At 36.5% G+C, this 12,277-nt stretch overlaps 1 protein-coding gene across 1 annotated transcript in view; it reads right to left on the reverse strand.

Annotated features, from left to right (window-relative positions):
* Positions 1-12,277, reverse strand: part of ADGRV1 (adhesion G protein-coupled receptor V1) — a 286,011-nt gene that overhangs the window by 165,246 nt on the left and 108,488 nt on the right. The window contains exons 75-80 of the mRNA XM_067315842.1: positions 10,541-11,388; positions 8,244-8,361; positions 7,218-7,389; positions 4,388-4,630; positions 1,599-2,006; positions 249-433 (exon numbers count right to left, since the gene is read on the reverse strand). Coding sequence (XP_067171943.1) covers positions 249-433; positions 1,599-2,006; positions 4,388-4,630; positions 7,218-7,389; positions 8,244-8,361; positions 10,541-11,388 — 1,974 coding nt within the window. The remainder of the gene's footprint in view (positions 1-248; positions 434-1,598; positions 2,007-4,387; positions 4,631-7,217; positions 7,390-8,243; positions 8,362-10,540; positions 11,389-12,277) is intronic.

Below are 12,277 nucleotides of genomic sequence, written 5' to 3' on the forward strand. Positions count from 1 at the left end.
CTCTTACTCCATACCTACCCCATATCAGTGTAGCAGTCATTTGTGACGTCAGTCAGTTGTGACATCAGCTCATAGTGCCATTACAGAGCTTTGTCAGATTACCATAGGATGCAACAAATTTCCATATAGGTAACATATTAGATGACAGGCAAGTCCCTTATCTAAAAATTTCACTTAAATTGTCTTATTACTAAATCAGTATATTGTCAAGTATTTCCACAACATACTATGAATTCAAGTTTACTTACTTTTCCCCTGGTGAGCCACACGCTATCCCAGTCAACAGAGAAAAAGCAAATTTCTCAGTCACCTCAGCAAGCAGACTAAATCCTCGTGTGTCTTTGCGTTTGGGGCTAGCCAGAGCACAGAGTATCTCATAGAAGAGACTTCTACTTTTATCAGCGAGTAACCACTTTTCACCTACATCTGTTACCTAACATGAAGAGAATAAATCAAACAGCATTTTATGTACAGAACCAGGTAGACAATTATTGCTTGATTCCCATAAATCATTAAGGAGTGCATCATTTTATTATTTTGCTATTTTTGGTTTTAAGATTAACGTCATTAATTTTAATCTACGATCATATATTTTCTTCAATATATTAAGTAGTCTTACAAAGTTTCCTCATGTTGAACATTTTGGTAACATTTTTAGTTTTATCCCAAATTTAATTCTGAAAGTTCCAGACATTTTTCCACCTTCCAATCACTGCTGCCAAGATCAAAACACACATTGTCAAAGCTACAGAAAGATATGCTTACTAATAGGGATTTCATTATTAAAGAAACCATATGGTGCTTTTCAGTCTTTCACAAATCAGATTCTTGAATCCTTCTGAAAATTTCTGACATTACTTTCTCTATTTTCTATTTCAAAATGGTAACAACCAGTAATGAACCGACTGTTACTTTTTATGAATACTACTATATTGCTTTTAGCCTAGATACTTTAATGTTTTCCAGCTCCTGTGCACTATTCCACCAGTACAAAAGATCCAGAAAGTCAGAAAACTAGTCCCAGGGCCTTCACAGAACTCTTAGTGCAGTGCTGAAAAGCTCAGCTACCATGCCAACCCGATTCCCGAAGCCACTGCAGGGAAAAAGCCAAGCTGCATGCATGGTTAGAGCACAGTGGACTCCAGCTGTCCCTGGTAGAATTTGCTTGTGTGGTGACTGCAGCCAACTGGTGAAGATATGAGAAAACCTTGGGCCTCAGTGTTCTGTGCCAGGGCTAAAACCAAAATAAATGTGGCCTGAGAACCAGGAAACCATAATAAGCTCTCTGAAAGTGTGGCACAAAAGCAAGAACTTGGCACAGCAGAAAATCTTGTGCTATAGATACATATGCAAAATTAATACTGGTTGCTCTTTTCAACCTTTCTACTTGGTTTTTGACTTTCTGTCACCATCCTAACCTAGTGGCAGACAAACTCCTTCCTCAACTGCGGGGTTTCACAATTTCTATTTTTATATTTGCAGTCTGTGTCCCAGGGTCACTGCAATGGATTCTAATCTTGATCCTACCACAGTTTTAAGTGTTACTACATCCTTCTGAAAGTCACTGGTCCTTCAAGAAGGAGCTTGAAAAGGTTTACCTTATCTATTATATGCATCACAGCAGTAAGTTGCTCTTCTGTAGTTTCTGTAGCCACTTTGACATTCAAATTCTGAAGAACTCTGTTTAAAATGATGTCATCAAGTGGCTGATGCAGTTGATCAACAAGTCCCCAGACTGGCAAGGAGTCCAAATCTGAGACAATGGTGATGTTAGCAATAGCATATGCATCATCTACTCTGGCACCGCCTGTGGGATTAGAAAGCACAACCTGGAAACGTTTAGGAAATGGGTTTAAGGATCCTGTCTCTGGAGTCAGGGTCACATCCAGCAAAGCATTTCTCTGTCCAGGTTCAAAAGTCAATAAACCTTCAGATCTGACAAAATCTTGTCCTGCAACAGCTGGAGATATGAAAGTCCGGCCAATAGGTTCAGGTTTTTGTAGCTCCTTAAAGCAAACCAAAAGAGTTTAGGTAACATTATGCTCATTAGGATTGTTAAAAACAGCTGCTGCTGAACATATGTATTTTAAATGGGTAAAACTTAAACGTTAAGAAAAAAAGCCCCCTTTCAAAATGTAGTCCTTAGGAATGACATCACAATTATGTTAAATGACATATCTCCCTGAAGTGTATCAATCTGGCATATGTGGTTAGTAACAGCCTCTGGGAAAAATAATATATATTGAAATCGGTAAACAGGATCCCCATCTTTCTTTTTCCCAGATAAACTTCACAAAGCTTTTCTGGGTGAATAGATATTACAAAAATCAGCAAGTCCAGGTAAATTCCAGAGGGATTGAAGTAAGTTTATGTCTGTAGCACAACATCCCTCAATTAAGGGAATAGATAGGTATTTCAGATAAGTAAAAACTAAACAAAAGCCAAGGAAAGAGTTTTGAAATCTGTGCCCGAACCAATATCAGTTCATGATATTTTGAATCCCAGTACAAATAGTTAAAACAAGAACCATCCATTTAGGACCAAAGGCAAAGCAAAAACTGTAGAATACACATGCAAGGCAGACAGATGAACTTATCTAGCAATGCTATATGGCCTCATTTCCCTGTGAAGTATCACTATTTTTACCTTCCATAGGGTTTGCAGATACTATTTCATTCTTCACATTCTTGCTTTTTGTCAGATGCCATAACCTTGATTTTATATCTGGTAATATAATAAACTTCCCTTAAGTGGAAACTGACACTCTGGGCTATTATTCAAATGCATGATTTCTGAATACTATCCACTCATTTAATAAGTGCAGGTTATATATTGACTCAACAAACCTTCAGAATGTCTCCTACTGTGAAAAGTAAGGATTTTTATTTGTGAAACACTAGACCCGTTTTGAAAACATTTAGCTTTTACTAGTAAAGGCTACTTTTGGAATAAAGAGGACATGTTTTGAGTTCTCAGGAGATTATTGTAAATTAGTGTGGTATATATCTGTTCATATTTGCTCTAGAACATGTTCACATCATCTGTGCCAATTCCAGGCAGAAGCTTCCTTTTGTTTATCTCTTCCAGCTGAGAATTAGGGAACAGGGAAATAAGTGGTAATAAAAGTGTTAGTGACAAGAACAATGTTTTAAAAACCTTTGTAGGAATGAGATAAACATCTGTTTCCAGTAAGCACCTCACCCCTACTGCCTGCCATGATCTCTTATCTCTCACATACCAATACTTTGGTACTCAAAACCTAACATTGTACAAAGCAGGGTTGTTATAGTCTATATGAAATACAAATGGCAAAGGAACTGCCACCTGTATTTTAGCCTAAGCAAACACCTAACAGCGGCAATTCTTTCTGTGTTTAACAGCTAAAGGATAATGGCCACTTCCTCTTGCCTGGAAAGAACATGAAAAATTTTTACCACAAAATCTAACCAAAACACTGGCCAGTTACTGTATAATAAATTCACGGAAACACCAAGTTATTCGATGTAGTTAAGATACATACACATGCAGTATGATAATAGCATACAAAGTCTTGTATTAAAAAGGAGGATGGAAGTACACTGGTCACACAATGCTTTGTTATAAAAACACTCCCTCATAATAATGCCTTTAGGTATAAAATCCAACATACTCAATGTAAATCAGACTAAGCACTATGCCACTACAATGACAAATGTAGAGGAATTCTTCTTCCAGCCTATGCTCTGATTTTGGAGTTGCAACTATAAGAAAGTGGAAGGAATCATGTTTTGCAGCTGTAATACTTCTGCTACAGGAGAATACTCATCATCTGCTAATAATAATGTGGCATTCATTTAGAGATAAAATAGTCAACAGTTAGAACAGTCTAATGCTGCTATTATACACATTCCAAAAAATGAATGGGGATGACATAATCCACTTGGCCCTACGAGAGTTTGAATCACAAGAAAAATTTTAAAGGTTAGTACTTGAAGAACATGGAATAAAATTTGATGAAAATACTCTCTCTCTTTTTCTGATTGTGCTTTGTGTATTGATAAAGTTGTAATCTAACACAGGAAGTGTGTTGGTATCCGAATCTTGACGGTGAGATCTACTATGATTAAAGCATAATTTTAGAGAAATAAGCCTCAAAAATAGTCTCAGAACAAAGAAAGAAATGCATTTAATGCATGACTGACCACAGTCTTTGAGGCTACTGAAGGTACCATGAACAAATCACCCTTGACAATGCAATGAAAGCTACGTCTTTTTAATAATAGAAAAATGAAGAAGCTAGACTACATGGGCCCAGTGAATGTTCGACTGTTTCCTAAAAAATGCTAATGGCAGTCACATTTATTTGCTTTAGAAAATAAAAAATGATTTAATAATGTGTCAATCTTACCTGCATGCTGTAGCTAACCGTTGTGGTTACAGACGTACTAGAATCTCTGAGCACTTGCAAACTGATTAAAGTAGCCTTCTTATGAGCCACAGCAAAACGAGATCCCACAGCAAAATACACTAAACCACGAGGAGCATCGCTCTCAAGAACTGTTATAAGGGCAAATCTGGCACTGTTGTTCAACTCAGCTCCTGCACTTACTGCATACAGCTCAACGAAAAAATGTATTTCAAATTCAGGTACCTGTAAATGAGTTAGGATTTTACTGCCAGCTTTAAAAAATGTATACATTATTTTGTATGCATAATGAATTACTTGTATTAATATCTATCATAAGCATTCTTCTTGAAAAGTTTGATAAGTACAATGAAGTGTATTCTAAAAGGTTAGTGTTGCAAAAGGTACCACTCTGTCATGCGCAATAGTGAAATCTCATAGGCTTTCACATGCGAGCTCACTTTATTGGAACAAAGTAGCTATTTATATATTACATATATTGTGGCTGTATATTTGCCATAAGACAGGAGGGTAAACACTTTAAGAGCTCAGTTTTCCAGATGATGGAGTTACACAGGTGTACATTTTTTGAAAAAATTGTTCTTTCACTTTCTTTTTGTCTTACAAAAAAGGCATACACATACCAGGGGAAAAATTGCACAGAAACGTATGCAATTTTGAAACTGCAATTAATATTGACTGTAGTTTGAGTAATGAACTCAGGCAAAGTTTTGAAAAAAAATTTAACATACAGCCTTAGTGTTTACAGTAATATAAGCAAACCTCAGAAGGTCTGAATGCTTAAATAAATCTATCTAAAATCCAAAGGCCTAGAGATATTATCTGACAGACCTTCAAAGGTTTAAGATATACAGAAATCTTCTATCAGCTTGGAAATACAGGTGATTGAATTTTAGTGTTAGCATACCAAAGAATTAGCTCAGTCAATTCTACAGTGTTAATGCTCAACTGTTTATTGAAAATAAGGCAGCAATCATAAATTTCAATATGACATCGCACCTCATCTTTGATTTTGTACCTACAGTACAAATACCAATGTTTAAAAATAGATATCTTACTTCCAGAATTCAGTTGGAAAGATGCCAATCGTACCTATTATATGTACTCATAAAGTAGCATAACAGCAAAAAAGATGAGCATTGCAGACAATTTTTTATTAGTAAATATAGCTTTTTGGTTCAGTTCTGGATTTTTGGAAATCGTACTGTAATTCTTAGGAAAACAGGATTCAGCTCTTAGCTAAGTCAGTACAGCTGACTAAGTAAAAACCTTCAAAATCTAGAATATGCCATACCATAAAAAATGTAAAATATATCTTGAGTTCATTTATGATTTCATCATTTCATAATATATTTGTTACTAATGTATAAGCTATTTATAACTGGAGGAAAAGTCAGGAAATATTTGGGGGGTTAAATAGCATATATTTTTAGTTGGGTTGTTATTTTGAGGAAAGTGCTGTTAAGTAATTCTTTAAATGGAATAATCTTGACTAACTGATGACAGGCACAGATTTATTGAAATGCCATACGGAACTCTGGCCTTCCATTAGCACCTGTTAGAATGGCATATGCTCATGCTTCATGTGGTTCAACTGCATGTCTCTGCAGCTGCTGCACTTTCTGCTGTCATTAAATAATGATGGCATTACTTAGACTGACCAGGTTCAAAATCCCAGTTTACTCAGCAAGGCAGCCTGTGTTCCACTACTGTCTACATATTTTATTCATTGGCTCTTTAATTTAAAAATAACATCTCGAGCAGAATGGTCTCCCCACTCAGCTATGAGAATGCACCCTTTTTACCACTATTTCCAACATCTTACATCTTGCATTACTCTCTAGACTGTGGTAGGAAAAATGAGGAGAACCTTCCCTTCTTGTCCTTTTTCCTTTCTCCAAATCTCAAGCTTTGCCTATAGCCTGGCTGTTAGGATACTCTCCTGGAATGTTTCAAACCCTTCACTCTGCAAGAAGGAGGGACGTAAATCCTATGTCTCTTAAATGACTGCTCTAACTACTAGGCACTCACACAAAGAAAAATTTTCCCCCTCTTCCCTTTTAAATGAAAATGACTGGGAATACTGTGCTTTGTGTTAATTCAATGATGTCTTCATCTTTGAATACCAGCTGGGCCTCTCAAGTCACTTAGGCTTAGGCATACCCAACTGAAGAATGCCAAATGGCCTCAGTAGATGATGGCTGCTAAACTGAACTTTACTAATCATAAGCTGGATGTGCACAGCAACAGACTTGTAGGCAGCTAGTGATTCTTATGCAGCTTCATGATAGAGTAGAGTTTCCATAGATCATTGTGCCAGATTTAGGCATGTAAACTCTGCACAAGTTGTACTAAAAGTTTTTTGCTGAATGTGATGTTATTACTTACAGGCTTTATTACTTACAGACTTTATTACTTACAGGCTTACTTTATACTTTGCAAAAAACCCTACTAAAAGTGCTTTGATAAATTTAAAAATGTACTATGTGAAGAGTAAGAGTCCATTATATGAATATGCATTTCACTGAAGTGCCTGCATTCCGATTTTTCTTACCGTTCTGTACAAACCCAAGACTTGCAATTTACTCTCCAAATTAAACCCTTATCACCTTCCTGAGTTTTTACTGGTCACAATGGAGGCAGCACAAGCCTAAAAATAAACCAGTATTTGCCAAAAAACTGAGCAGATGCCAAGTTACCATCTTCAGACTTTGTCCTACCCCCGGTCATCTGGATCAGAGATTATTTTCCATCTAGATAAATTGCCATCCAACATCATAGTGCTGTACATAAATGAGCAAGAATTACTTACATTATCAGGTTTTATTTCAATAGAGATGTTGCATATTGTTTGACCTGCCATGCAGGTGGTGGCTCCTAGCACAGACACAAGTTCATTCTCCAAGTTTATGCCATCCTTAAGAAGGACAACAGAAGTTTCATTAAAGGTCACACGCCAAAAGATCTTCACATCTTCAAAAGCCCTACAAGCAAAGCAAAGCAAAACACTACACATGTACTGAAGGAAACAACTATTACTTTAGAAAACACACCCCAGAGATGCATCTGTTTTTCATTAATATTCAAAACTTATCACTAGGGAAGAAACTGATTTAAGATGAAAATTTCTTTCTTTTGATTTAAATTACTTCCTCTAAAACCTGATTGGATTACGAAAAAGTAACATAGGGAGAAAAAAGTCAAGCAATTTGGGGCACCCAGATCAATTTGTTTTTCAACTTTTGTTTCAGAAAACATGAGATTAGCTAAATAAGAGTCACTTGAGCCTGAAAGTGAGGCAGGTGCCCAAGTACTTTCCTTAATATAAAGGGAAACATTTGCTTGGAAAGCCAGGCAAAATCTGGCTTCCCTGTAAGTTTGAAATTAACTAAGAATACTTGAGTATACTTTTTCAAAGTACACACAAATGTGCAAAGTATACGTGTGTTAATTAGAAAAACACAGTATCTGTGTGAAAGAAGACATAAGCATGATGCTGACACTTAGGTAAACAAGGAGATTACACATTTAATTGTACCTTTAGCAAAGTAAACACTTAGCATTAAGCAATAGGGAAGTTACTCTCACACTTGTTCCATTATGATGCAAGTTGGAAAATATTTGTTTTTCCTGTTTCTGTTTAGTAACAGTGCAGTGACAAATCTATTCATGTTTACAACTTATGTTTGCCAAATTCTGCCTAATTTTTAAAGAAACTGAAAGGCAGGATTTATTATAAAATTCTATGACAACCTCTTCCACTAACAGCAGCATCCTTGATTCAACACAGCACATTACAGGACGTGGGGACAGCACTTTTATCAGTTGTTGCCTGCACCTGTTTGGTTGCCTTGTGACAATCAGCAGAACCTCTCTATTTTCTGAGTCTTCATCAAGAACAAGACCGCTTTGCACTTCTGGAATAAATCCCAAAATGCCATTCTGGAGATCACTTCCTATATGGGAAACAGTCCATGAAAGTAATTTGCAAGAAAATTAAGTTGAGACTGAACTGTACTTTTTAATGTAGAAAACTGCTAAAAAAATGAAAAGCAGATATCTGAAGCATGTTGTAAAGTACCAGCAGGGAACATTTCCAAAGAATAGAAAAGAAAATGTCTCTTAATGTTACAATTCTTAATTTGCTCTCCATATTTTTCTAGAACTTCAAATGTTGGTATGACTACATATTATTTTAACTGGTAAAATAAATAATTTTGAGAATTCTGGTAGCACCTATGCAGATAACCTTGCATTTTCTGCAGCATTCAGCAAACTGACTGAATTCTGTATCCCTTGACTTCAAGAGACTAGGTGTTACACTAGTCCAGAACAGTTTCAAAAACCTTGCTTATCATGCCCCTAAGAGATACTCACATCATCTATCTTATGTCTACTGTAATCATTAAAACATACTTGTTCTAAACAGAAATGGACTTCAGTGTGTCCCTAGATGGCCAGTGTGTTATATTTGGTTATGAGATAAAGATGGGCTTCCAAGGACGTGACTTCAGCCTCCTTATTCATCCCATCTTACCTCCCTCATAATGCTGTTGAACCCATTCATTTTCCCAGATCAATATTTCAGGTTTTCTCCTGAGTCCTTAATTCAGTGTGTGGAACTAGGGAGCTGGAAATACTGCACTGTTCTCATGGGAACATAAATAGCAAGGGAGTAAAAACAACCAAACAAAAAAAAAACACAAAAGAAACTCAACAACAACAACAACAACAAACCCAACAACAAAAAAACCATAAAACCTAATACAAACAAACAACCAAACAAAAAAACCCCCAAACCCCGGGGACCAATTAGGAGGACTAATGCCTTCACAGCCTCTCATTAAATCCTGATTTCTCCTTATAGGTAATGACAGCTTTACTCTACATTTGGAAAGGGAATCTAGTTCAGACCCTGTGCATGTTAAACTTCAATATTTATACAGAAGATTAACACAACCTGTGTGTTTGCTTATGCACATGCATAAATACTTAATCTGAAGTATCTTTCTAGCTACACGTTCAAAATCAGATGTATGCTTTGACCTTTCTTCTTTGCCAATGTTGTCTCCTGATCTTATTTTCTGTATTCATTTTACTCCCAGAGCAAGTCTAGAACATATTAATACACTTCTATGGGATTCATACAAGTTCAAATTCCAACCTGCACTTATGCATGTAATTCTTCAGCTAACTTGCATATTCAGGCAATTGGTTATTTGCATGCTGAATTCTAGTGACTAGCACATCAATGGAACGTACATTTTAAACGGTTTATTCTTGCATATGTAATTCTAGTTGTTGCATAAACTCATCCAAGAGCAGAATCTGATCCCGATTCCCAACATCTATCTTGTATTGCTAAAAGTGCCTGCTTACACACAACTTCCAGTTGGACCTCTCATATGAGTTTCTTGATTTAAAACAAAACGAAAGCTTGCAAACATCCTTAAGTGTTCTTATTCCTAACTTGTTTTTAAAACTTGGTTTGTATTATCTTTAAATTTAATTTATGTTCAATGGAAAAATCTGATAGATATCTACAAGTTAAGGGAAATTGGAGCTATGATCTTATTCTGCCACAGCAGCATGCAGTAACCAAGAGAAAAATTCTTCTCTAGATGCATCTTTAAGCCTGTTCCTATCCTCCTTCTCCAGAAGCAAAGGATGACTAAATTAAGCAAGTTCAGAGATGAAGTACATAGAATCAACAAGCGAGAACAGACTCCTCTGTTCTTTAAACTTTGTAGAAATCCAGTACAATATAAAAGTGGCAAAATGCACCAAAAAACCCAACAAACCCACAATGCCACTACACAGGAAGGATAAAAGTTCAAGCTTAGCCTTTCTCTTCATCAAGGAAAACAGGAAAAAAATGGACACAAGCAGTGTCTATAGGGGGACTACAAACAAAGTGTATTTTGAGCTACCTTGCTAAGTGAGGTATGGTGGGGTTTGGTTCAGAAACATTAGATAGCTTCTTCTGAGCTGAAAAACTCAGATTTGAGAATCAAATACCCTGCTTATTCCCCAGTAAGAAATCCCAATATTTACATGAAAATTGCCAATAAAGCCAGTTATTTACTGTTAGCTAATTCAGACTCATTTACTAGTTTTCTGGAAAAAAAATGCTACCTGCAATAATTACTGTCACAAAAGCAGCAAATCCATAATCATCCTTTCCTTCCACAATCTGAGCTCCGCATTCAGGATCTGAGAGGAAAACATAGAACAATTCCTGTCCTTCAGGTTCGTCATCATCAAAAATTTTGATAGACACCTTGCTTTCTCTTTCTCCATCCAGCAAAGTCAGAGAGACTGACTGTTCCTCAAAATCTTCTCCTTCCATTGCCCATGTAAAGACTGATTTTCCATAAGCATTTTCAAAAGGATACAAATCTGCTCCACTTTGTGCACTTATTCCACCAAAGGTTTTAACTGTTACTTCAATATCACCAGCAAAACCTTGGGTCCTTCTAACATGAAGTATTGCCATGTTGGGGGTACTATTGTTTGCATCTTCTTCAACGTAAACAAACTCTGGCCCCAAACTGAGTATTCCATGCACGATATCATTAGCCAGGATATTAATTGTTGCAACACTGAAAGCGGGATTCAGACGTGGACTCCAGTTAGGATTCAAGGGTTGAACACTCAAAACTTCCACAGCAGTCAAATTTACAAAAAAAATTTCCTCCGTTTCAGAAACAGTGTCATCAATTATTGATATTTCTACTACAGCATTTGTCTGAAAACGCACAAATATAAGCTCTCCATTATAGATGGGTCTAAAGTCTTCTAGTGGTTTGGCACTTCCTGGACTAGTCTGATATGTCAATTGAGTGAGATTACTTTGAAAACCAAACAGTCTTTGGACATGCAGTGTGACTGCCTGAACATCTTCTTCAACTGAAACATATCTTGAGTTAGGAGCAAATTGGAAGATCCCCAATGGCTCAATTTCAGCTATTGTAAATCCTGTCCTGAAATAGAAGATATAAAAGTTGAGTAAGAAAACATGAAATATGAAAAGTAAAACACCCAAATAGAATAATTTCCAGTGAATAATCAATGATGGCTGTGAGAAAGCAGATGAAAAAGAAGATCACAGAAGGTGGGTGATAACAGTAGAGGGAAGAAACAGCATCAGTATGAGAGAAGATATAAAGAGGTTCCCTAAAAAGTGTTTTTGGAATGACCAGGCCAAATAGCCCTCCCAGCCCTCCTGAGGCTGAACTCATTCTGAGTCAACATAGGAGACAGTAAAGGTTATATAAAATAAGGTCTTCCTCAGAAAATGGAGGGGGAAGGAATGTACAATGTCCGTCTATTGTGATCACAATGCAGGGAGATATATTATAATACAGCCATTCTGAATAACACTAGTTTTAACCACAGAACAAGCTTTCTGTACAAAGAGAAAACTGCAGACTAGAAGGATGTTACCAGAGCTACAGTTTTAGCTAGAAAGCTAAAAAATGAAAGCATGTTATTTTAAGACTTACAATGAGGTTTCAATGTGCTGTCACCTCAAAATATTTGATAGTAATTTTTTCCAGATTTGAGACCCACAGTCCCTATGTCCATATTTAATATATCTCCCTCTTATGGGAAAAATAAGCATAGAGATGAAGACTATGTTAATCTGCAACCCAAAGAGCCTTTGCTAAGCCTTGGGTCTTGTGCTCCTCTCTAGAACTGACCTAGTATTCAACGCCAGAGGCTACCAAACAGCACTGCTATTACACTGTTGGATTTTTGGTAAATGAACTAGACCCTTTCCACCCTCTAAGGAAGTCAGAAACCCTTCAAAGTAATTGTTGGCTTTGCTTCCTGTGCGATCTAGTCCTAAATTTTCTAGGAAGTTTCATT

Source organism: Apteryx mantelli, chromosome Z, assembly GCF_036417845.1.
Source record: "Apteryx mantelli isolate bAptMan1 chromosome Z, bAptMan1.hap1, whole genome shotgun sequence".
Taxonomy (NCBI): domain Eukaryota; kingdom Metazoa; phylum Chordata; class Aves; order Apterygiformes; family Apterygidae; genus Apteryx; species Apteryx mantelli.